The following is a 27404-nucleotide window of genomic DNA, read 5'->3' as shown; positions in this document are numbered from 1 at the left end:
TGAAAACAAAGTATATTTCATTCGGAACATCTGTGTATAACCAAAAGCATGAGCCGATTGGATACCTGGAAGTGATGTGACATGTGACGCACTTTCCAACAGACAAATGGATAGATCTCAAAGGGTTCTATTGCTGAAGCAAAATGTCCTTTTTTTTAGGAATCCGCTCAGTTGCAGTGCCATGAACTGCCACGTGGAGGTCCTGGATTTGATTTTTTGAGGGGTCAGGTCTTTTGCTCTTCAGGCTGAGTAGGAATGTTAGAGGCAGCGTTCCCAGCCTTAGGGAGAGGAAAGGCGGGAGCACCAGGTATTGCACAATGACACATGTAGGGTATTTTCAAAGCACTTAGATTTACAAAGTTACATAGAGGCATATTTTCAAAGCACTTAGCCTTCCAAAGTTCCATAGAAACCTATGGAACTTTGGAAGGCTAAGTGCTTTGAAAATATGCCTCATAGTAAACTATGGAACTTATAAGTCGAAGTTCTTTGAAAATGAGCCCCCTAGTGATTGAGGCTCATAAGGGTTTCTGGTCCTCAGCTGCAGGCTGTCTATACAGTGACCAGACTTGGTGTGTCGGAGGGGGAGGGGAAGAGTATAAAATGGGGAAAACTTCCTGGCTAGTGTTAAATAATGGTACATGGTGACAGGTAATCAGCCATGGTTCCAATTTGAGCAGGAAACCCAAAGAACAGGAGGAAACTGGCCAGGTTTTGTTTTTTGGAGTTTGTTTTGTTTTAGATTTTTAGTCAAGAAATGCTAGATAGTATAGAATGTTCCATTTTATTTTTTAAATCATGATCACCTTTGAGAGGTTGGAAGGAGGGGTTTGTGTTTGTGACTTCGTTTTTTTTATTTTCTGAATTTAGACATTTTGGGCCAGATTCTATATACGTTGCCTAAAAAATCCATGCAGAACTAAGCGTATTCTATAAGATCTAGGCGTGGTGTATAGAATACACTTAGTCAATACCATAGTGCCGAAATCTACGCATGTACATTTACGCGAATAAAAACCTAGTATAAATCTGTGTGTGCATAGATTTAGGCACACTGACCCATATTCTGTAATTCAGGGGCGTATCTGGAATCCGGCGGTAGGGGGGGCCAGAGCCAGAGAGGGGGGGCACATTTTTGCCTCCCCCCCCCCCCCACCGCCGCCTCTCTCCACCCCCTCCCCGCCATCAACCCTCCCCCGCTGCTTACTTTTGCTGGCGGGGGGCCCCAACCCCCGCCAGCCGAGGTCCGACCCGCAATCTCCATATTTCGTCTTCCTCCGTGGCCATGTGCTTCCAGGAAGTAACGCTGCAGTGCTGATTCGTTGAATCCAGTTCGGCGTCTGACGTCAGACGCCGAACTGGATTCAACGAATCAGCACTGCAGCGTTACTTCCTGGAAGCACATGGCCACGGAGGAAGACGAAATATGGAGATTGCGGGTCGGACCTCGGCTGGCGGGGGTTGGGGCCCCCCGCCAGCAAAAGTAAGCAGCGGGGGAGGGTTGACGGCGGGGAGGGGGGCCAGGGCGAAATCTGCGGGGGCCCAGGCCCCTGTGGCCCCACGCAGATACGCCCCTGCTGTAATTATGCGTGGAAATTTTGGAACACCCATAAACATGCCCCTTTTACGCTATCCGCATTTATTTTGAACTGCTCACTTTGCAATTTAGGCGCAGATCTTTATAGAATATGCTTAGCGATTTCTGCGCATAAATTGTAATTACTGCCAATCTGTGCTCGTAATTGCTTGTTAAGTGCTGTTAAAAATGTTGATTACCTTATGCCAAAGTTATGCACGTATTTCCGCGCAGAATCTAGGCACCATGTATAGAATCCAGGGGTTTGTGTTTAAATGTCACATGACCGCTGAATATCCAGGCAATACATTTTTGAGGGTCCATTCCTTGAGGGTGAAGCTTGTCTCTGAAGGGAATTATTCCGATGGGGGGAAAGCCCTGCTGAAAACTGCCTATCCCCCCCCCCCCCCCCCTCATCTGTGGGTGAAAGTACCCATGCTGTATACAGGTTGGGTACTTTTTACTTATGTCAGAATAGACACTTGGCCAGAGCATAGAGAGCAGAAGGGAAAGTCCATGTGTACATTTGTGTCTGGTGCAGAGAGTAATGCCCTATGTGGTGGTTCCTTTTGAAACCATATTTGCAAGTCACACAGTATAAAATTTGCCCTAAAAAATGTGGCCTAGGCCAGTGTTTCCCAGGTTGGTCCTGGAGTACCCTCTTACCAGTCAGTTTTTTTTTTTGGGGGGATATCCACAATGAATATGCATGGAATAGATTTGCATACATTGCCTCCATTCTGTACAAATCTTTCATACGTATTCATTGTGGATATCCCAAACACCTGACTGGCAAGGGGGTACTCCAGGACTGACTTGGGAAACACTGGTCTAGGCAGACTGTGGTAGTTTTCTCTGACTATAAAAGCCCCTGGTGGAAGTGAGAACAAAAGGACTACTTTATTTGAGAATAGGATATGTAAATAAAGTATCAGAATTTTTGTGTTTAATTAAGAAAATACAATTGTCTAGTACCCTGTTCTTAATCTAATTTTTTTAATCTGTTTATGTATATAACTTTTAAAAATACATACATGCTTTAGAAGATAAAGGTTCTGTTCCCCAATAATGTGAATTGTGTTGTCTGAAATAACTTGTGGTATTTTATTTTTCCCAGCACGCTATTTCTTATGGGTCCTCTGAAACAGCTGAAAAGAATGTTTGAACTTACTCGCTTAATTGCAACAATTGTTATGCTGGTAGGTATCATCATTGTATTTTGGTTTTTATCCTATATGGTCAGTCTCCCTTCTACCTCAGCTTTCAGATATTTACCTTCCTTGTCTCCCCATCCTTTCCTGTGCATTAGAGGTATGACTTCAGTCCAGAAGATTTTAGGATGTTGTGACCAGCTACCAGAGACCCAACATTTTGCCCGAGTACTAATGTCAATTGAACTGAAGTCTCATCTCTGTGGAACAAATGAGGAAGCTTGATTTAAAGGAATTTCTTCCAACCTCTCACTTTGTGTGTGTGTCTTTTTTTTGTTTTTATCCCTATTTGGGTCTCTGATCCAGAGAAGGAGGGGTGAATTGATAACATTCCATTCATTTAGGAAGAATAATAAAATCAAGCATTAAAAGAATTGTGTGGTAGCCATATTGGTCCACTTTAAAGGTTTATAAAAATAAAACCAAAAATGTAAAATAAGATAACTTGTTTATTGGACTAGTCATTTTTGATTTGGTTTTGGAAGCCAGAGCTTCCTTCCTCGGGTCAGGACAGTGTGAGCAAAGATGACAGTATCAGAAGATATAAATGACATACATAAAAATATTCTAGTGACAGTCTCGAGGGGAAAGGAGGGAAAACAGAAGGAGAGATGGTTGGTGATCAGATGATCCATTTCGCTCTATATTCTCCTTTCCTCCCCAACCCTACCATTTCCCTTGAGACTATTATTGGTCAGCTCAGTCACTGTGACACATCATTTGTGTGACTCAAAGATCCACACTGTCCATGGTAGAAAAGATAGAAAAATGAGTTACATAACCTTATTGGCGTGACAGTTGTACATGTTTTGCTAAAGTGATACATTTTATCAATTTAGGTACAGAAGATGGAGAAGTATGGGGGGCTAGGAAGGAGTATGAGTTTGAAAGGGGTTCCTGGCTGAGAGACAGAAAGTTGCTGTGAAAATCTGGAGGTAGCAGAAAGCAGCTGTAAAGGGGAAGAGAGGCTGGGTAATGGGGATAGGCTCTGGGAGTAGAGCTGTGGGGAGAGGATGTAACTTCCCTATCTATTTTCAGTCTTTCTAGCTGCTCTGGCTCAAAGAAAGGTATATTTAACATCAGATAATGTAATCAAGCATTTGGAGGGAAATTTCAGGAAAATAAAGTAGCTCCAAGTGTCAACGCCCTTGATTTAAGGTGAAGGAATAGTTTCCACCTTAACTGAGTAACCCTAGAAACATCAGGAAAAACCTGTATCTTTGCTCCACAAAACAAGAAATCTTCCTTTTTATAGTAATTCTTCAAGACTGTAACCTTTTCCAGTTTTGAGAAAAAAGCAACCAGGAGGAGTGGATCTAGAAGTTATGCCATCCTGGGTAGTTTCCAAGAAAGCAGTCGAATTATCATTTGAGTAATATTTACCTTAAGTGCTTTGATGGTGCAGTATTTTTACTTCTCTGTTTATTTATAGTCTGTTTCCTCTTGACAGCTGTGCTTGGCTTTAACGTTATGTGCTGCATTCTGGGTAAGTAGGTCTTCATCAGATGCCATTTTGTTTTTCTGACCGAGTAAAGACTTTATCCGTTTTTGGTTCAGTTATTATGGTCTAATTTCTCCAACGAAGTGCAGCATGACGAGGCACACATGGTGACATCCTCTGTGGAAGACATCAGTTATGTGTGTGACTGATTATGCGTCTCAAAAAATATCTGTTACATGGTAAAGGTATGTTGTTTCTCAGAGCAGCCCCCATCAGTGCTACTCATGGCCCAAGGAAGAAAAAGGCACACTGTTGCTGAGAGATTCTGGTCCTTTGCCACCTGACATGGGCCTCGGAGCTGCTGGAAATGTCTGACATGCCAAAATAATTTATACTGAAATGTTGTGGAAGGTAGTACTGAAAGTGAAACAGATATTTAGTCTAAATCTGGATAAAGTGCAAATAGAAGTTTTCAGTTTCCAATCTTAACTATCTATGAAGATTCAGATACTGGAGAAAATACTGCAAGTAGTAGGCAATACACCAGCTAGAAGTTATACAGTGGTGGAAATTTGATCCCTTGCTGATTTTGTAAGTTTGCCCACTGACAAAGACATGAGCAGCCCATAATTGAAGGGTAGGTTATTGGTAACAGTGAGAGATAGCACATCACAAATTAAATCCGAAAAATCACATTGTGGAAAGTATATGAATTTATTTGCATTCTGCAGAGGGAAATAAGTATTTGATCCCCCACCAACCAGTAAGAGATCTGGCCCCTACAGACCAGGTAGATGCTCCAAATCAACTCGTTACCTGCATGACAGACAGCTGTCGGCAATGGTCACCTGTATGAAAGACACCTGTCCACAGACTCAGTGAATCAGTCAGACTCTAACCTCTACAAAATGGCCAAGAGCAAGGAGCTGTCTAAGGATGTCAGGGACAAGATCATACACCTGCACAAGGCTGGAATGGGCTACAAAACCATCAGTAAGACGCTGGGCGAGAAGGAGACAACTGTTGGTGCCATAGTAAGAAAATGGAAGAAGTACAAAATGACTGTCAATCGACAAAGATCTGGGGCTCCACGCAAAATCTCACCTCGTGGGGTATCCTTGATCATGAGGAAGGTTAGAAATCAGCCTACAACTACAAGGGGGGAACTTGTCAATGATCTCAAGGCAGCTGGGACCACTGTCACCACGAAAACCATTGGTAACACATTACGACATAACTGATTGCAATCCTGCAGTGCCCGCAAGGTCCCCCTGCTCCGGAAGGCACATGTGACGGCCCGTCTGAAGTTTGCCAGTGAACACCTGGATGATGCCGAGAGTGATTGGGAGAGGGTGCTGTGGTCAGATGAGACAAAAATTGAGCTCTTTGGCATGAACTCAACTCGCCGTGTTTGGAGGAAGAGAAATGCTGCCTATGACCCAAAGAACACCGTCCCCACTGTCAAGCATGGAGGTGGAAATGTTATGTTTTGGGGGTGTTTCTCTGTTAAGGGCACAGGACTACTTCACCGCATCAATGGGAGAATGGATGGGGCCATGTACCGTACAATTCTGAGTGACAACCTCCTTCCCTCCGCCAGGGCCTTAAAAATGGGTCGTGGCTGGGTCTTCCAGCACGACAATGACCCAAAACATACAGCCAAGGCAACAAAGGAGTGGCTCAGGAAGAAGCACATTAGGGTCATGGAGTGGCCTAGCCAGTCACCAGACCTTAATCCCATTGAAAACTTATGGAGGGAGCTGAAGCTGCGAGTTGCCAAGCGACAGCCCAGAACTCTTAATGATTTAGAGATGATCTGCAAAGAGGAGTGGACCAAAATTCCTCCTGACATGTGTGCAAACCTCATCATCAACTACAGAAGACGTCTGACCGCTGTGCTTGCCAACAAGGGTTTTGCCACCAAGTATTAGGTCTTGTTTGCCAGAGGGATTAAATACTTATTTCCCTCTGCAGAATGCAAATAAATTCATATACTTTCCACAATGTGATTTTCCGGATTTAATTTGTGATGTGCTATCTCTCACTGTTACCAATAACCTACCCTTCAATTATGGGCTGCTCATGTCTTTGTCAGTGGGCAAACTTACAAAATCAGCAAGGGATCAAATACTTATTTCCACCACTGTAGCTCCTTGAACAAAATGGTAGAGAATCTGGAGAATTTTGTTAGAAATGAGACTTTGTGGATTTCTATAGAATTCTGTGAATATCTCAGCACATAGAATCATTATTTATGTATACTGCTTTGAATAGTCCGTTTTTTGGGCTTGCAGAGTGGTTTATGAGTGAAGCAGTCAGGTATCCAAGGAAAGCCTCCCTTTCAAAGGTGCTTTGTTGATTGATTTGCCTTCAGCAACTGCAATGTAGATAAACGTTAAGGGATTGGCCGCTGTCATGGACAGGATGCTGGGCTCGATGGACCCTTGGTCTTTTCCCAGTGTGGCATTACTTATGTGCACCTCTAACAAACCGGAATCCTTTCCAGAAGCACGATCAGAAAATATGCTTGATTGGTAATACTTTTTGTTATAATCCATCAGACTCGGCCCTTAAAAGTTTAAATTCTGTGTAAGTAATGCTGTATTTGTGTGTGTATGTGTTGTTGTTGTTTCTAACAAAAACTTGCACTATAAAGATGTTCCACACTTGCCTTAATCTAAATAAAACATATATATGTTTGTGTAACAGACTCTGCATAACTCTTCCTCTTCACAATTCCCCTTTATAACACATGAACCTTATTCGACCACAACAATTCTTTGTATTTGTTTCTCTACCGGAGTTGGCGAACCCCTGTACTGTACAATGTAAGCCACATTGAGCCTGCAAATAGGTGGGAACATGTGGGATACAAATGTAACAAATAAAAAATTTGATGGCTTAATGTTAAATTTCCTCTCTCTCTCTCTCTCTCTCTTTTTCTTTTTTTTTTTTTCTTTTTGCTAGTGGCATAATAAAGGACTTGTGCTGCTTTTCTGCCTCCTTCAGTTCCTTGCCATGACATGGTATGTTTAAGTGTCTAAACTTGTTTCTGTGGCTCAGGGCTTCATACAGAGAGAGCTGTATCTGAGTCTTGATGGAAATGCTCCTAGCACATCAACAGCAAAATAACATTTGAGAGGTGCCCATAATGAGATTTAGGTGGAAGACTGTGGCAAACTCCCTCCCACACACACACCTTTCTGGAAAGGGGAGAGTTGGGAATTGGGGCCCCACAAAAGGGTGATTTTTAAGTACTGCTTACACTTAGTGACCAGCAAAGAGATTTCCTTGATAGACTGGAATGAAGAGGGAAGCTGCCTCTGCTTTTTCATGAGGGCAGCAGGAGAGCTATTGGCAGCCTCTCTGCTTCTTTAGTATTGTGGGGAATAAGCTAGAGACACAGGCTTAAATTAGACTCCAGCTAGAAAGTCATTCACAGGTGACACAGCACTAGAGCTGTCCTATAGGTAAGGAACTTGCTGTAATCCTATATAATAATTTGCACCTCCAACGTTCCATGTCTGGCTGCCTGGGTTCGTAACATCTCCTGACGTCAGCCAGCTTCCAGCGTTCCATTTCCCCCTCACTGTCCCGCCCTCGCATCGACGTAATGACGTCAGAGGGCGGAACAGTGAGAGGGAAGGGAATGCTGGAGGCGAGCTGACGTCAGGAGGGATGTTACGAACAGAACGGAAGCCAGCACCAGCCAGCCAGAGAACGTTCAGGTACAAATCGAGGGGAGGAGAGAATTGCGGGACATCAAGGGGAGGGAGGGAGGGAGGAAGGGGAGGGCAGGGCAGAAGAGAATTGATGGACATGGATGGGATGGGAGGACAGTAGAGGAGAAAATCGCGGGACATGGATGGGAGGGCAGGGAAGAATTGCTGAACATGGAGGGGAGGGCAGGGGAGAGAGAAAAAAAAAGCTTACATGACAGCCTTCCTAGGGCCCGTTTCATTGTTGAGGAAACGGGCATGGTTCCACTAGTTTTATAATAAAAGCTAACACTTGTCGAATTTTGTGTAATATACAGTGCTAAAATCAAATTTTTATTATTACAGGTACAGTCTGTCTTACATACCATTTGCAAGGTAAGCGGTTTTTGTTGGTCTTGGGCTGGGTATGCATCTTTATCCCATTTCTGATTAATTACTCTTCAGATTCTGATGAAGGGTATTGGTTGTCTTGGATTTGGCTGGGAGACAGTGTTTCCAAATGGGTCACTTTTCCCTCAGATCCCTTTGTGGTTTCCTGATTTGCTTAAGATTCCCACTAGATAAGTGTATTTGTGGTGGTTCTGAGGAAAGTCATGAACTTTGGGATTTCAAGTCCAGTTGTATTCTACAGCATTATTCTTTCCTGATCCCTAAGATGACTATTGGAGCAAATGATGTCTGTTAAAATCTCTTCCACTCTTAATGTGTTTGTCCTGGTTTGCTTTTCTTCATGCTTGAGCCTTCAGCCCAGTTGGACCCTGTTCTTTTGTGATAAGGAAGAGAGTATGAACCTGAGCCACTGTGGGTTGACATTCTGTCTTCCTCCTTTATTGAAAAGCAGATATTGTGGCGGTTTATCCCTGAGGGACCACTGATTACAACTTCCTTCATCTGCATCCTGAGATGAGTTGTTAGGACTAACTTTTGTTCATTGGTTGGGATTCCCTCTGCCTGACTTTACTCATATGGTAACACATGTAGGGACTAGCTTTAGTCCTAAAACAGCAGCCAATAGTCTAAACTAGTGGCTGCTGTCATAGGCAAATGGCAGTTAATAAGGGTGGCACTATTAATTTTAAAGTTTAAGTCACCTGCAGATGACACAGTGAAAGAGTCAGCCTGAAGGGGTTGCTTGAATACTGAAGGTATGTGTGTTTATACAGAGTTTTAACTAAATATGTTTTTTTTTTGGTCTTCCAACAGAGATGCAGTGAAGAAGTGTTTTTCTGCTTGTTTGTCCTGAAAGTTGCCCAGAAGGATCCAGAATCCTGGGATCCGTTGACCAAACTGTGCTAGTTTGCTTTCTAGTTATTGAATGTGCATTCTTGCCATTTGTCTTCGGTGAGTGTGCCAGTTTGCTTATGCTGACTTTATACTCTGAGACCTCTTTAGGGCTAGACCACTGCCTTTTTCTGCATATGTGACTCGTCCCACTTCTGCACAACCAACTGGACAGATATGACCAGTGATATTCCAGTAACCTTTTCACATAAAGGAAAGCACATGGACCTTCTTTACAGATGCACTTTGTATTATGGACACATGATATTGAAGGACAGCGCACAGGATTTATTACATCAAAATGTAATTTGGCTACTTTTGCCACCCCCTCACCTCTCTTATCCAGATTTAGTCTTAGGACTTGAAAATAACTGACATACAAGACCCAGCTGGCATCACCCCCTGACAAGAAACCACATATCATGTTCATGATGGAAATTCTTACAAGACGATGATCTCAGCCATACACCAGTTTGTCCATTCTGATGATGTAAAATTTCAGCTGTTAAGGCTTGATTATTGGTTGCATCCTGTGGTAACTTGTTTTGCAGATATACTATTAACTTTTTTTGGATCCAGTAGTTTCTCTTGGACTTCCTTTTCCAGTTGGTTATTGCTGGGCCCTTATTTCAGGAGCATTCATTCCCACCTACAAAGGACATTTTTCCTCTCTTCTCTGTTCCCCTCTTGACTGACCTGAACTGGTCATTTGTGTGACAGTCCTTAGTGCAAGGCCATGTACTAGGGCCCCTTTTAAGAAAACCTACATCAGGAGCTCTGAAATTGGCCATGTGGTATTTACCATGATGACTGTGACTTCGTCCCCTGCTCCAGCGGCTCTGAGCACTGCTTTCTGAACAGAAAACCTTGACTTGAGCAGTATCTGCTGATGCTGCACAGTACTGTTGCTTGGCCGACCTTATTACATCTTTATTAAGGCCAATATTAGATATTTGAAAGGTCCAGGCATATGTATCATCTGTACCTAAAATAACTACAGTACACTGGAATTCAGTTCTTTCTTTTAGGCCTGAGTTTTTGACTGGTGAGAAGTTTTCTAAATATTACTGCAATTAAGTATCTGCTCAATCATTGTCTGGATCCTCAGGCTCTACTGCCCTCTAGTGGATTTTGTGTATCTGAAAATAATCATGGGACTTGGAATTGGAATTGAAATGGCAGAGTACAGATGTTTCTTGTATAGTTTGATAGTTCCACATCTCCAATTAGGAATTAAGTCTGGCAGAATGTACCCTATGAGCAAAGAGCCAGTATAGTGCTGATAGTTTTTGCATATTATCCTGAACATGGATAAAATCTTAGATTCCTAAACCTAATTGTTTATGGAATTTCTTATAGCCTGACTGGCTCACAGGTTGTCATATTGAAATGTCTGTCTTGATAATAGTCCAGTATATATTATGTAAATCTGAAAACTAGATCTCTCTGCAATACATAATAACTGCCATTTGCTATCCTTGCAATAAAATATTGCAATCTGTCGTGACCCAGCAGCCAGTCAGAATATTACATGCTAATTTAATTTATAGACATTCTGAAAACCTGAGTGGCTGTGAGGTCACGGGACAGGTTTCGGGGATCTCTGAAAGTAGGTTGGAAAGCATCATTTGAGGTATTTCCTCAGTCTTGCTGTCCTTGCAATTATAAATATATCTTGCATCTTTTTTTTACCTTGCCAGAAAGCATCCTGTATGTTATAACAATAAAAATGGAAGTTACTAAGGTAGGGAGCATTCTGCATAAATTTTCACACTGCTTTCTGGTGCTTCATACATCATCAATGTTTATATAATTTATCCTCGACTTGTACACTAGATAGACTATTAACATGCCATTAGAATCAAAACTGAATGACTGTCTAAATGTACATACGCACAGACTGTATGTAAGTCTAAATCTCTTCCCTGGAACTCATGGTCTGCACAAAGGCCGCAGTTTTTATAAATGCTTGTGTATTTTAAAGAAGTATTCCTGTAATTAAGCCACAGGGTCATGAGGAGGCCTTTATGCAGCTGCTCTGTGGCTGCCAAGTTTACAGACAGTAAGTACTCTTAAACACTTTATTGCTGCAGAGACTAACTTAAATGTGGTGAAAGGATGTGGGGGGTTTTTTGGGGTTTTTTTTTTTACTTATAACAACCATTAAAATGACATGACCTAAAACCACAGCTTTCTGCCCTGAGCAGTACTGAGTGCATACAAATGGAGTCAGAGGTGAGGAGAGAGCAGACATGGTTGGTCAGATTAAGAAAAAAAAAAACAAGAGTAGGGTATCTAATGACGCTTCCAATACAACACTAAAATTTGTAGAAGGTTTACTGGGAAATATACACCTCTGAATGCTTTTCTTATGTGTTAAAGGAAAAACAAAACAATATATAAGTAAAAACAGTACAGCAATCGTTTCTCCTCCCTCCCAAACCTGTTGTTATCTCCTTCTTCTTTCAGAACTGGTTCCTCCATCCTGCAGCTTTCTCCCCTCTCTAGCCAAGCCACTTCCTCCTCAGTCTAGTTTTAGCACCATAAATGCACACTTTCCCCTGTCCTTTTATTTCTTTCAAATGTCTTATTTGGTGCCAGGTGTCAATTATTTCCCAGAAGGAAACACTTCTAACCACCTGTCGTCATGTATCGCAGACCCGCTAATGCTAAAGTTAGATGAATTGTGAAATAGTTTTTTTTTTTTTTGTAAACAGGGAGCATTGCATGAAAGGCCTGTCAAAATCTTCTGTATGACTCTCTCTCCCCACTCCCTTTTAGTTTTCACAGAGGTCTAAGACTCTCTAAATACATCTTGTAGGTCAAATTGGAGCTTCTGTAGTTTTAAAACTTTTTGTTTTGTTTCTCCTTCAGGAGAAGGAGAGGGATTTCCAGTAATCAGTGCCTACAAAAAGAAAAAAATTAAATAGGTTGAGGGTAGAAAGAAGAATGTGGCAGGTTAATAAACAAAAACACTCCTGTTAAAAAGTGCAATGAGGGGTGTGATAAACCCAATAGAGCAGAACTTTGATGCTAATAACTGAACACTGAAAAATCCCCCAGTCCTGAGTATCTCCTAGAGCAATAGGCAGGAGTAGCATTCTACAACGCTATGTATTTTAAAGTTGAAAACAGCCATGTGTTCTTGGATATCCTGCTAGGCAGAGAGCCCTTTGAGAGATCCTAAGCTTAGGCAGACCCTTAGCTGGTGATTTTAGTTCAAACTCCAGTATAAAAGTGATTTGGTAAACCTTTGCATTTTGGGTGTCTTTTACTAAGGTGCACTAAGAGTTTTTAGCTCGAGTTAAAAATCAGCTTGTTCTAAATGCTGAGATGCCCATAGGAATGAAATGGGTGTCTCAGTGTTTAGTAACAGCAGATTTTTAGCGGACCTTAGTAAAAGACCCTCTTTGTAAGGAGAGGACTATAACTTTATCTTCGTAAGAGGCGGAGAGGCCTCTAAGGACAGAGTGCAAAAGGAACAAATTTATATTTACAAATTCTCTTAAAGATGAACAGAAGATGTTCACATATATAAAGAAAGGATCTTTTTTTGTCACCTGAGGGGGAACATAGGGACTTTGGTTATAAAGGGGTGGTACTATTTGTTTCTCAATCTTGGTTATAACAAACAAGTCTTGCTCCCTAAAGTATATCAGGTACATTATTTATTATGCAAGCCAAATTGTGCTTCAGTGAGCTTTATTCATCTTTTACTAGCATTTATTAATAGAATGATGTCAACACAGAACTTGAAAATATCAGTAGATCAAGCGAAAGAAGGGTGATATCGCAGGCATAAAGCTGGCTAGCAGAAAAGAGAAAGGGCATCATAAATTGAGTGCACAACTGCCAAACCCTGAGTGCAAAGCAGTTTCAAGATGCCATAGTCCATTTAAATGGGTCTCAGACTGATCATTATTTTAGATATACATTCCCTGTAAATAACAGCATTTACTCTTGTATGTTACAAACATGGCTGATTACCAGTGTCAGAAAGCCTCCGTGTAGTGTGGATCTTCATGTATAGAGATTTCAAAGGGGTGTGGCTTGGGCAGGACTAAAATATACACACATGGTTTTTAAAAAGTGCTTGTTTTGGCCAGGTCTTTATGTGGGGGATTAAGAGAATTCCATTCTCCTTAATCCCATTTCGTTTTATTTCCACCTCCAAAATGAAACCAAGTTAAAATTTCAGCCTTGAGTTTCAGTGGTGGCACTTACACGTACAGGTTTGTAAATTGGGACATCTACACTTGCAGCTTCCAGGTCCATGATGTTTTGATTTTCAACATGTATGTTTGTAAAATGACTTCTCCTACTGCAAATGGCGGCAAATACAGATGCACTCCTGCATATATGTTAGAAAAGCTCTGCTTTGGTAGACCCTTTTTAAAATACCAGTGGAAATGATCAAATCTAATTTATACGTTCTATATAAAATGGGATTTGCATGTTATAAAACAGAGGGCTGTAGTTATCACCACTTGTCACTTAGTCTTGGCCCTGTTTCCTGCCTCTTTGGGGTTGGTAATCTTATGCAAATGTATGTGCCTCTACCCAGTTCATGTTTTGTATAGTATATGCAAGATGTGGTTGGATGCAATGCCTTATTTTAATACTATAACTGATTTCTCAGTCTGTTCTGCAGTGGGATTTGTATAAACCTACAGAATTTGGAATTTGTATGTTTGGCTTTTTTTTTTTAATCTTCTGATAATGTGATGTACTGTAACCAATGACAATTCAAGCACAATAATTCAGTTTCACTTCATTAAAACATATTTTTTGATGGGGTGCAGGGGGTTGTCTTGGAAAAAAAGAAATTGTTCCATTATAAAAGTTTGAAAGATGAACATAGTTTTCAATAAAACTATACTGAACAAAATGCTATCTTCTTCTTTTTTTTTTTTTTTTTTTTTTTCTTAAAATAATTCTCTGAAAGTGACCTTTTGGTTTTCCACTTTTTCTTTATTAGCAGCAAGGACTCATCATTAACAGTATTATAATATTGTGTGAATGGTTTTGATTTAATTTAGCAGGAGCACAATGTCCAGTCAACATATTGGTATGTGTACCTGAATGTAACTCAACTTGAGCTACTACTGAAAAGGTGTGAGCAAAATCCAAATAAATAAATAAATATTTAGGAACCCTTTTACAAAGTGGCAGTACCTGTACTGCAGCATGCCAAATCGGCTCCTAAGTAGGAGGTGGTAAGGGCTCCAGCAGGAAATGGCCGCATGGCGACTTTCACTTACTGCATGGCCATTTCCGTCCTCTGCCCGGAACTTCCCTTTTACTGGGTGGCACTTAAAGGGGGCCTCGGTGCACAGCAAACCCAAGTGCCGACACCACCACAGGGCTCCTTTTACTGCCGTTTGGTAAAAGGGGCCCTTAATTAACCAGTTGCTTCTCTGCCTGGCAGGACCTGGGCCTGCTGTGAAAGTAGTATTTATGCAGAGGGAAGGGCATTCGACCAATTGTGCAATGATGGTGCTCATTTTCAAAGCACTTAGACTTACAAAGTTCCATAGGTTTGGAAATACACGTCCACATCTACTAAGCAGGTTCGATAAAGGTTGAAGCACCTGAATACTTTCTGTGATCATCCAGTTCCAGTTGTTTTAAAAGCTCATGCCACGTGGCGTCAATCTGCTTCTTAGGTGGAGCAGTCCTTAGTCCTCATGAAATTTGCAAAGTGGCAACATGGAAAGCTGTACCTTTTTTTTGTTGTTGTTGTTGCTACCGACTGGATATTCAAGCTGGAAGTGATTTGGCCCTTGGGGCCAAAATGTTAGCAGTAGGGATTTCAATGGCCCAACCTCAGTAAGTATTGCTTTGGTACATTCCAAGCAGCTGTATTTAGTCTGGTGGGACAGTAAGGAATGGAAAATTTACTTTTTACCTTCTAATTTGCTTTCCTTGAGTCCCTTCAGACCAGTCCAGAACCCACCCATATTCTTAGCATCAGTTTGATTTCTATTTCCTGAAGCATAAAGATTTTTATTGTGGGTAGTTTGTTATTCCTATTTGATCTTTAAGCTAGAGGGCTTTAGTCTTCATTAGTAGTTCTCTGAGCAGTTAATTCAGAGGGGAATGTTTTCCTTTTAATTTCCTTTGCTCTTCTGTTTTGTTATACAGTAGCAATTATATTCCTCTAGACACATAAAAGTTCACTGCTGATCACAATTGAAGACACTAGTCAGTTACTAGGGAATACAATTGCAAAAAGCCTTAAAAATAATATCAAAACTATAGATGCAAACACCTTTGAAATAAATAGGTTTTCAGCTTTCTACAAATCATCATATAGCTTGTCGCTGATCTAATCTCAGTTGGGACAGTTTTCTAAACCTTTGCTATCTGATAAGGTAGCGATTGCTCAAAACTTTGTACACTTCACTCCCTTAGGACTTGAGAAGTGAAATATACATGAAACACCAGAAAATCTATCTTTCTGTCCTAGCAAAGGCAACAACAAATGAACCATATAATTTGATGCTTGGCCATATAACAGCTTGAATACCAAAGTACATAATTTAAAAATGACAAGTGCCTCTACAGTGAGCTGGTACAATCTATGAAGCTCTGGAGTCACTTTATCAAATGATGTGCTATTTGTAATGTCTAATCACAGAAACATAGTACAACCTGAATAGATAACCCAGCTTGATTACTGTAATGTTAACACCAAGGCTTGTACTAAAATTATAAATTGCTCAAATTCAAAGATATGTCTAATCCTCCTGATCTGATGCAGTGTTAGAAAGGCTTTCTAACCAAGTTGTTCAAATGAGAAGGATAATGTGGAATCCAGCATTACACCTAAGATCATCAATGATTGAGAGGAAAGGTAACTTTGCATTGATAATCTATGATAAATACCGACTGGCCAGATGGCATTGCACAGGGTTCTTAAGTGATAACATCACAGCCCAGTAGTTCACCTGCTGGTAGGACATCATTGCACTGGTCTATAGGCCTTCAAGGAAAGATAATAAGCAGGTAAGAACTAATTTACACATTTAAACCTTGCCTTCCGGGCTGTGACTGATTACTTGTGACCCATATGGGTGATGGTCTTCTGCTGATGGGGCTGTCATCTATAAGCTTCCAAATTACACCCAAGTATATGGAGTTATCTATACACTCTTTTAATATAAAGGTGGTCCTAGTAATTGCGGGTGGCAGTATGCTACGGAACTGCATCTTAAACAGAGTTATAGGTTGGGGCTTATGGCTAGAGGATGGCATATCCTAGGGATATGGCTTGGCTTTCTTTTTGTGATGCTGTTCATTGTGGTATTGACTCTTTACAGAATGTCTCTTGAGCCAGGGAGAATTTCCATGATCAGTGGTGTCCCCTGTTGCATCTCTGTATGTTTTGGGGCCATACTGCTAGGGCCTGCTAGTATAGATTGTTGTGTGCTATAAGATTATATGTAAGGGTTACTGGGATCACACTATATTTAATAAAAGGGGGTGTGGGTCATCTGGTGCTGTTGTGCTATGGTTTTGGAGCCCCTGTGCTGCTTCTATCATGTATATGTGGGGAGGGGTTCTACAGCTTTTATCAATCTGGGGCTTGTGTTGCTTTTAACATAATGTATATGTGTTGTGTGGAGGGGGGGTTGAAATTCAGCCTTTGATCTGCTTATATACATAGTTGGGTGGTGGTGTATTTCATTGCTTGTATGTAGTGTTTGGGGGTGAAGAGTGGGATGAGGTTTCTTAAATTGTTAGATAATGGGGGTGAGAGGGGAAACTCTGGATGTGCTGGGGGTTTGATGTAAGCTCTGCTGTTACTGTAAATAGGAGGGCTCTGTGAATCTGTCCATGTCCCAAATGCCTCATGTTTTCCATAAAGTATGCATATTCCTTAGAGCAGTTGTGTTTGACTGAAGTAGCTGTATTGGATTGTGCCTCTAAGTCCTTTCCTGGGCACCGTTGTGGTTTCATGTTTATGGGCAGGACTCAGAGTATCAGCATTGCTATATTGTTTTAAACTTGTTTGGGGAACTTTGGACTAAAATGAAGTTGTGTGAAAGAGGATGGGATGTGGAGTTAGAGCCTGAGTCCTGTCAGCTTTCAGGGTCATGGGACGATCACATGTAGGCTACTTCTGTATGCAATGTTCAAGGGTTCTAAATGGCAGACATGCAGTGGGGCCCTGTAACAGCCAAATTTCCTACAACCGACCTGCAGATCCAGCCTTCACTCCCACCCTCCTCCTCCTTGGGAGGATGCCTCAGACTTGCACAAAGTTTGTCAGTGGAAGGGTTCTCATAGAAGACTGTCCCAGGACCTGGAACACTAGGAGGAACCCAATTCAACAGGATGTCCTTGGCTGAAGGTATGCAATAAGTGGTGTAAAGTGTCCTCTTTCCTGGTTGACAGAGAGCCTTGGGGAATAGTTCTTTGTTTGGGGTGCTGTCCACCCCCTTTCAGAAGCAGCACTTGAAACAGTGTAGAAATAATACTTATTTATATATTGCCTAGACCTAAGCAGTTTACAGTTTATTTTACAGGTACTGGCCCTATCCGTGATGGGCTCATAATCTAAGTAGTATATTGTACCTGGAGCGATGGAGGATCAACTGACTTGCCTATGGTCACATGGAGCTGTAGATGGAATTGAACTCTTCCCCAGAATCTCAACCCACTGCCAACCATTAAACTTGATTCCCCAGGTCCACAACCTGCTGAACTAACCATTAGGCCACTTCACTCATTTGCTTTTCCTTTGAGGGAGGGGAGAGGATAGCTAATTGAGTTGAACACAAGGCCTATCTACAACCTAGTTTGTAAATTAGATAAAACATGAGCAGGATAAGACAAATGGTATAGTCCACAAATCATCCTTGGGCGATGTAAGGCATATAGTCTGTAGGGGACTGTAGATGGTGACCTTCAGGGAACCAAGCTATATGTTTTCCCAGCAGTACTGTGGACTACCTCCTTCACCATTACAACCCCATCAGGCACTATGCAGTGGTGTGTATCAGAATGGCAAGAATATGCATTTAGCCAGTTTTGTGGGTTATGTTATGAAGTAAGGGGCTCGGGAGCAAATTGTTGCGCTTTATGTGCAGTCTAATAAGGAGCTGGAACCATGGCTGAGATATCGACAGCAGGGATGCACACTCTTGAGACACATAAAGTGAAAATATCAGCCAAATCAAGACTAAAATCTGCCTCTGGTAGGGCAGATATATGTGCCCCCCCCCCCCAGTTGCTGAATGGCAGCTGAAGCCACATAACTCTGCCTTTATTCCATCCAGATGAGCAAGTACTTAGTCCATGGTGTCCAGGCAGTCCTAGAAGCCCTGCTGGACATTCTATCTTGTTGCCAGAGAATGTGGTAAAGGCGGTTAGCTTAGCAGAGTTTAAAAAAGGTTTGGACGGCTTCCTAAAGGAAAAGTCCATAATCCGTTATTAAATGGACTTGGGGAAAATCCACTATTTTTGGGATAAGCAGTATAAAATGTTTTGTACATTTTTGGGATCTTGCCGGGTATTTGTGACCTGGATTGGCCACTGTTGGAAACAGGATGCTGGGCTCGATGGACCTTTGGTCTTTCCCAGTATGGCAATACTTATGTACTTATGACAATTCAATATAGAACTGATAAATAAGGAGACTCAGCTAGAATGATAGTGAGTAAAACTATACTAAGTAATATTTAGATAGGTAATCTTTAATTATAGAGTAATCAAATAAGGATTCGATTATCCAAGAGAGAGAATATGATATAGAAGGTCAAACATTGTTTAGTTTAAATTAGTTCTTTGCTTTTTTGAAGGTTGAACTGAAAAAAAATGAGTTTTCAGTAAGCTTTGAAACATCATGTAATCATTTGTGTATCTAATTTGTTTAGGAAGAGAGTTCCAAGTTTTGGTGCCTTGATACGAGAAGTTGGCAGTATGAATTGTTTTGTAGGTTACATTCTTGCAGCTAGGGAAATGTAAGATGAGATATTCCCCGGATTATGTAATAGCGTTATGTAGTGGTATTTCAATTAGATCATTTATATAGGATGGTGACATGCCTTGTAGAATTTGATGAATATATGCCCATAGCTTGAAAGATATTCTATTCTTTATAGGCAGCCAGTGTAAATCATGAAGGAGAGGAGTTTTATCAAAGCGCAGTGATCTACATATAAGACGCACAGCTGTGTTTTGTATGGTTTGTATTTTTTTAAGAAGACCACATTTGATTGCTGCATAGATGAAATTAAAATAATCAAATTTTGTTAAGACGAGAGATTGAACTAAGGTATGAAAGACTGGTCTTGTGAAAAATGGTCTTTAATCTCATCATATATCATTTAATACAACTCTTCAACGCAGCATACCTTAGGGAATCTCTGACCAAAGCGTCCCATCACACTAATGGATTCAACTGAATGAATGTACTACACTAGCTGCTCACCCCCTTTATATTGCTAAGAATAACTGCCCACACCTGAAAGAAGAAGGGAATAATCTATCAAAGCCACTCCACCTCTAGGTAGGTAGAGCGAATTTGCAGTAAACACATTTACCGTACGACGAATGATATGCGGTAAATGTGTTTACTGCAAATTCGCTGTACCTACACAATGGGTCTGGATCCCTGGGATAACCAGAAAGTATTTTTTGCAGGATATAACTGATTGTACAAGCATGGGGGTTGTGTATTGTATTATATGCCCGTGCCGACTTTACTATGTTGGTCACAAAAAACGGCAACAAGAATAGGTTGGCGGAACATGTGAGCAATATAAGAATTGGTAAAAATGACGCACCTTTGGTAGACCATTGGAGCACGCATCAACATCAGATTGAAGATTTGAAACGTGTAGTGTTAAGTTGTCCCCCATCGAGGAGGTGGTGACGTCACTACTCAATTGCGTAGTATGGAACAATGGTTTATCTTTAATTGGAATACGGTGGTTCCCAGGGGTCTAAACCTAGAGGTGGAGTGGCTTTGATAGATTATTCCCTCCTTCTCTCAGGTGTGGGTGGTTATTCTTAGCGATATAAAGGGGGTGAGCAGCTAGTGTAGTGTATTCATTCAGTTGAATCGATTAGTGTGATGGGATGCTTTGGACAGAGATTCCCTAAGGTATGCTGCCTTGAAGAGTTGTATTAAATGATATATGATGAGATTAAAAATAGGTTGGTGGTTGATGTGTGGATATGGATGTTATTTTGTATTTTTTCAGGTTGTGGGAGTTGGTCCTCCTGAGGAAGGTTGAACCAAAATGCGGTCTCGCATAGAGGAGCGTAAAGCTGGAGAGGAATTTTAATGCTAATTTGATGCAGTCTAATGGAAGCTGTCTTTAAGCTACGCTAACCCATTGAGCTGACCTGCGATTAATATTCATGTATGGACGAAGGTTCATCTTGTTAAAGAACTATTTTTTACAAAAGCTACTCTGCGTTGTCAGCAAGGACTTTGTGCCTAGGCACAATATACATGGACTTGTTCCTGGATGGTATTTTGTTCTAGATGGTTAAATTGATCATACTAGCATTGGGTCCTGGGTGAGCAGGGAAGCATGTACAAGAAGTTAAGATGAACCATGTTTAATTAATGAGAAATTGGTGTGGAAGCTGAATGGCGCAGTGAAAGGTTTTGAGAGATTGAGTTCCTGAGATTGTTGGGGTAAATGTAATGTATTGAAAATAAAGGTATTGTTAAAAACTTAGGAGCATTTGAGTTTGAAGCACATAGGTCATTACCACCTTGTTACTGCGTGAGACTTTACCGCTAGGTCAATGGCTGGCAGTAAGGTCTCAGAACCAAAATGGACACACTTTTCTGCTAGCTAATATTCTATATGGGGTGATTTATGTGCATTCCTGCTACCTAAAATCAGGGTGTTCCTTATAGGATGTGTGCTGAGTTGATGACCTCCAATCCTTTTTCAACAGTGGTTCCCATGCCCTTTGCCCTCTATTGCATACTCCTCACTTATTTACATTAAATCTTACCAGCCAAACATTTGTCTATTACTTCTCATGACCGTCTACTGAACTGTGTGCAAATTGCTAATGGAAATAAACATGCTTCGTGATGAAGTCATTTCTTGCTGTGCAGGCATGTCTTTGGCTTTGTGTTACCCCATTCCTGGTGTTCTTGCTCCTCCTCCAGGTTTCATCGGGCAGGGCTCCTGATCCTCAGTGAGTGGTATTCTCCTTTGGGCCAGACCATGCAGCACGCGAGAAATATTTTGCAGACCACCTCTGTTTTGTAGAGGACCCCCCCCCCCCAAATATGTCAATGCACCTGAATTATGCCTTCTGCAGTCCAGATGTCCTCTTTATGAAGGCCTTGGTGTGCTGATGTGCTCTGTTGTACCTTTCCTCATTCCTGAGTCTGACAATAGGCATTATGAGCCATGTCCTCTCAGCGTAGTCCCAATCACGTTCATGACATGGAAAGATTGACAGAATAGAAATATGGTCAGTGGGAGAGTTGAAGTGGTGGGATCCAGTACCAGCTTCCAGAACATCATGGTGAGAAGGGTGCCACTCTGCCACATGGAGGAGTGGAGTGCTGTGTGTGGGGGGATGGGCACATCTTACCTAAGAGCCATTCATCTCTGATAGTGGTCATGGATGTTGGAGTGGGTGAGGATGTAGGAGTCCTGGCAGTATCTTGGAAGGAGTCCCTGATCGCCCCCTGGCTGTTCACCACTACTTGCACGTTCATCAAGTGAAATGTCTTTTTGTTCTTGTAGGTGGGGTCTCTCTCTTGGGGGGGGGGGGGGGGGGAGGGGTCCGAGATCTATATGTGTGCAGTCAATGACACCAAGGACAGAGGGGAAGCGGGCAATGTCATAGAATTCCATGATGAGTGTCCTGTCTCTGCTGCAGGGTCTAGAGGAATGCTATGTATTCAGCAGTGTGTGAGAGAAGGACAATAAGAAATTGTGTCAAGCAGAGGGAGATGGCTGACTGGTTGAGCCCTGCAGTGGCTGCCAGGATTGTCTGGAAGCTGCAGTGGTAAGAAATGCTAGGCCAGGGGTGATCTTGAGGTGCACAGGCATGGGTTGACCCCTGTGAGTGGTGGAGCAAAAGAGGGACTCCAATTGTTGACTACAACAGTGAATCACTTCCATGTTTGAAGCAGAAATGCCCTATGCACTGGTCATCAGTGAAGTACAGAAACTGTGTCCCAGTCCTGTGGATCTGGTGATAGGGGTGAGGCCTGTAGGCCCTCCTTTGCTCATGGTGTTCCTCAGGCAGAATGATCTCAATAGCTCAGATATGCAGCAAGCTTATGGTTTCAATATCCCACCACCAGTGCCTACCACCAACACCCAGAGTGCTCCCCACCACCAGTGCCCACCCACTGACCTGGGTGGTGGTTCATGGCACGGGGGGGGGGGGTGTCCTGTCATCCAGGGGTTGGGCTGGCATGAAGGGGGGAACTGCTGCCTTCAGGGTTGGCAGGGGGGATCAGATATCAGGGCGTGATTATAGGGAATGCAGACATTGGGGGCCCCAGATATCAAGATTTACAGTGACTCTAAAGCAAGAACTTAGACATGCCTCAGGGCAGGTGTAAATTCTGATGTCTATTTTTTTTTCCATACATACATGGATTCCCTATGTGAAATGGGGAATACAAGTCTGTATTGTAGGCCCACGTAGCCCATTCCCTTCCCCACCCTCCAATGCCCCTTTGACAACTAGATGTACTGAGCTTCCCCATCTGTGAATGGCTGAAATGGCAAGTAAGTCTGGGCTTCTCCAGATGATTAAATGCTGCTATTTACATGTGCAGATGCTTCTGAAATAAGGGCCTTAGTACTTCTCAAAAAGTGCTAGAGAGTTGCAAAATTCAGGGCATCCTTCTGCTGCCATATTCTTTAAAGGGAACCATATAAAAAAAATAACCAGTAACTCAGTGTAGCTTAAGGTCTGGTTTTATAACAGGATGCTCATGTGAGAAGTCCAAAGAGGCACTTATTTTCTAAAGACAATGTCGGTGCTTGTCCAAAGAGGCAACCAGAACCAGCCCCAAATGCATGTATATGCTGACACACACATTTACAGCTGCTTCACAAAGTATAAATATATGCATTTGAACTAATATATTTTTATAAAATCTATGGATACACTGCAACTCCATCCCTGCTCCACCCAAACTATGCCTCCAGGAATACTTCTATATATGGCCCCGAAAAAATCAGCAGCAAAATAAAACGCTGAGTGCTATTCTATAAGCCGTGCCTAAAGTGAAGTTTGGTTGATAGAATAGCGCTTAAGCATAGGAGTCATATCTACTTTTTTTTTTTAACCTTTATTTATACATTTCATATTTACAGTACCAAGAACACCTTTTGTACAACTTAGGAGAACAGTAAGTATATCTTTACACAGGAAACCACTTCCCACAACTTACTCTCCCGCCTCCTATATTAGTCCACAACAGGAGCTAAAGACCAAGTCACTATTCTGGGAAAAAATAAACTATAATACATTCCATCACAAAAGAGACTCTGAAGGGAGATGTGGAAGTCAATTATATCTGAGGTGTAGATGTAATCTCCGCTCCAGGTGGCAGAGAAGGAGCACCCCCCCCCCCCCCCTCCCCTGGAGTCCAGGAACGCTTTCAACTGCAAAGGTTCAAAAAACACATACTTCACAGAATTCAACTTCAGCACACATTTACAGGGATAATTTAGCCAAAAAAGGCCCCCCAAGTGAAACACAGTGGGGCGCAGCTTAAGAAAAGCTTGTTGCCTCCTCTGCGTTACCTTGGTCACATCAGGATACATCCGTACTTGAACATTCAAAAACTTTTCTTTCCAATACTTGAAAAATAACTTCAGTATCCAATCTCTATCTAACTGTGAAACAAATGTCACTATAAGAGTAGCTCGCTCCCGCCGCTCCTCTTCACCCTCCAACTCCCGAATAAAGTCCAAGGTGTCAAACCGCACATCAGACTCCATAATAGCAGCCTGCTCGCCTTCAGCCACTCGCTTAAAAGGCTGCAAATAGTAAATCTGCGAGATAGGCGGGCATGCCGGTTCAGACACCTTCAACACTTCAAAGAGATATTTTTTAAAAGTCAGAATTGGTGCAGTCAGCTGTTGTTTAGGAAAATTTATCACTCGCAGAGTGTTTGCCCTCTGCCGATTTTCTAGAGCCTCAATCTTCCTATGTAACTATTTATTTTCTTTAATAATGGTTGTTTGTACCGATTGTACTGACTTAATGGCCAAGTCATGTGCCTCAGATCTTTCTCCTACTATTTTTAATTGCTGTCCCAATTGTGAAAGTCTCTGTTGGAAGCTGTGAGGCCTGCGACAGTAATAACACTTTCTTTGATAATGAAGTTTCCAAAGTAAGTAAAGCATCCCATATAGTTTCCAAGGTGAAATTAGGAGGTTTAGGCAAAAGTGAAGACTTACTCAAAACTTCAGCGCTCCTCTCGGACCCCAGGGAGAAACTGTCCCCCTCTTCCAGTATTCATTCCCCCGGAGCACCGCCACCCTGCACGCTGATGTGCCCCCCCTCCGGGGTATGCTGCACTATCCTGCCCGAGTCAGGTCCTGTCGCGGGGCCGTCCGCCCCCTCCTCGGAGGCCAGGAAGCCCCGTCCAGTCGTATCTCACACCGACGCAGGCATGGGAGGCGGTTCCCTCACCTCCGGGCTGAGTTCCGTCTCAAGCAGCAGGGACGCTTCTCCTCTCTCCGCCCCTCCCATCAGCAAGACTTCCGAACTCCACTGGCTTCCTCCCACCACGACAAAGCGGTCCATCGTGCCCGAAGCGGGCCCCGCAGGTGCCACAGGACCAGGCACCCGCTTGCCCTTCCACTTCGGCATTCCGTAGGTAAACTTTACTCAGGAAAATCAGTCACCCTCCAAGCAACCTCGCCGCCCTCCCTTCATGCTGCCATCTTGGTCCGAGCACCCTGTCCGCATTTCTTGTCATATCTACTGTTAGACGCATCCATTTGCACCAACGAAAATGTGATGCAAAAGCCGATGCCTACATTTAGGCATGTAGCCCCAATTGTGTGCATAACTGAAATCCATACCCACACTCCGCCCCAAATTGCCCATGACCCTCCCTTTGCCTCACTCCCTTTTCTGGGATGCACATAAAATTTAGGTATGTCATCTTAATTGATTCCAGTTAGCCCTGGAAAAGCGGGCATAGCAATGGGAGAGTCATGGGCGACTCTAGGTGGAGTGTGGATGCGGATTTTGGTGACTCATTCAATTGGGGCTACATACAGCCTAAATTTAGGCTGTGACATTTGTACCACATTTTCGTTGGTGCAAATGGACGCACCTAAATGTAGGCACAACCCCTGTGCTTAAGCACTATTCTATAAATCGTGCCTAACTTTAGGCGTGGCTTATAGAATAGCACTCAGTGGGAGGGGGGGGGGGTTGGTGCCATATAATAACTCTTCCTTTCTACAATTGTCTTCCTCTCTAGGATTCCCTAATGTGTCTGTACAGATTAATCTTATCCTACCACAACATTACTGTATTTGTTCATACCGGAATTGGCGAACGCGTTTACGGTACTATGTAAGCCACATTCAGCCTGCAAACAGGTGGGAAAATGTGGGATACAAATGTAACAAATAAATAAATAAAAAATAAATGGATAAATATATAGAATTTACACCAATGTGTATATAAGTATGTGCCATCTTGTCCCTGGGCATATACTATGGAAAAATATATAAATGTTTTTCCATGTAATAAAAAAATCCCACCTTTACTTGCAAGAAACCTTTGGTTGCCTTTACACCTGCTCTTTAACGTGCACACAAAACTTTTGGATTAATTTATGCACATACAAATCATATTCATAACATTCCCCCCCACTCCCCCCCCCCCCCCCCCCCCCCCCAGGGAATGCTTCTGCTCAGTTAGAGTAGTTATATATAAATACAGATTAACTTTACATGCATATTGGGACAGGACATATTATAAGAGCCAATTTCTACAGGGAAAATTACCCTGTGGCTACTCACAGATATGCTTTTGAAAACTGCCTTTCTAACCTGGTGGCTGTACTATGGTCTGGTGTACCACAAGGCCAGCCCAGCTTATCAGAATAGGCAGTAATCCTGCGTGTGCAGGGCTTTACATCCGAACTGATTCTTTCCACTAATCAAAGATTAATCTTGCTTAAGTCACTCAAAGGCTGGTAATCTCCGTTTGGCCAACCCATGATTAAAAAAAAAAAGTGAAAGCAGCTGCCTTTTGTTCTGTGTTTAATTATTCTTTGAGAATAGGTTGGTGTTGATTTTCTGCCAGTTTTGTACTGGGATGAGTGTTGGGTTTCCTTAGGCCTCTGGTACTGGGTGTTCAGAGCTCTTTCTGCTTCAAATGCTCCAAATAATGGAGAGAAGATGGAAACATCATGTGGAGTTCTTTTGGTGGATTTCAGCTTATTGAGAAGAAACACGTTCTATTCCCAGCTGTGAGCTGGAGTGTGCTTAAAGGCAAAACACTACTATCAAATGTCAGATGGGGCTAGGGAAATAATTTAATTATTTATGTTTGACCACATTGAAGCACCTGTCAGAAGAGTCCACAGACGTTCAGTGATAGTCAAAGTAGGATACTCAGTAAATACATGCTATTAACAAGCCTGGGTTTAGACATAGGCAACTGCCTCTGGTGCGAAAGTTTGATAGGTGCTGGAATGTTGCCATGGAGCAGTTTGATGCTGCTGCCATATTTTTCTGCCTACCAGTTGTAGTGACAGTAACATCGATAAGTTGCAAAAAACACAGTATGAGACTTTGAAGCTGATATACAGTCTTGGGATAAGTGGATGCCCCCATTATTCTGGCTTTGCTTCTTCTGGTGCTGACTGGGTGGGAGGTGGTGGAAAATTGAGAATAGGTGACCCCTGGCGCTGCTCACCCAAGATAAGAAGGAGAGGAGGAAGAAAAAAGGGGAGAGGGGAACAGGGTAAGAAGAGGGAGACAGAATTAGGAAGAAGGAAGAGAGTGAGAAGAGGGAAAGAATGAGCAGGACCAGCCTAACTAGGAGGCTGCCTAGAGCAGCAGATTCTTGGTGGCAGCAAAGAATCCCTGCAGTCAAAACAAAGCAACAGGTTTGGACAGTCAAACAAATTCAAAGAATCATCAGTGTGTAACCTGAAAACTGCCCATTCTTCCTGCAGGTGAAAATAG

The 27404-nt window shown here is 42.3% G+C and overlaps 1 protein-coding gene across 1 annotated transcript in view; it reads left to right on the top strand.

The window, feature by feature from the left end:
• Positions 1-14127, top strand: part of SFT2D2 (SFT2 domain containing 2) — a 38603-nt gene extending 24476 nt beyond the window's left edge. Inside the window, exons 4-8 of the mRNA XM_030203865.1 lie at positions 2694-2775; positions 4238-4273; positions 7196-7254; positions 8293-8322; positions 9151-14127. Coding sequence (XP_030059725.1) covers positions 2694-2775; positions 4238-4273; positions 7196-7254; positions 8293-8322; positions 9151-9190 — 247 coding nt within the window. The 3' untranslated portion in view covers positions 9191-14127. The remainder of the gene's footprint in view (positions 1-2693; positions 2776-4237; positions 4274-7195; positions 7255-8292; positions 8323-9150) is intronic.
• Positions 14128-27404: the final 13277 nt, after the last annotated feature.

This window comes from Microcaecilia unicolor, chromosome 5 (assembly GCF_901765095.1).
Source record: "Microcaecilia unicolor chromosome 5, aMicUni1.1, whole genome shotgun sequence".
Taxonomy (NCBI): domain Eukaryota; kingdom Metazoa; phylum Chordata; class Amphibia; order Gymnophiona; family Siphonopidae; genus Microcaecilia; species Microcaecilia unicolor.
Note: the sequence above shows the minus strand (reverse complement) of the source record. Positions and strands in the feature narration are given on the sequence as shown.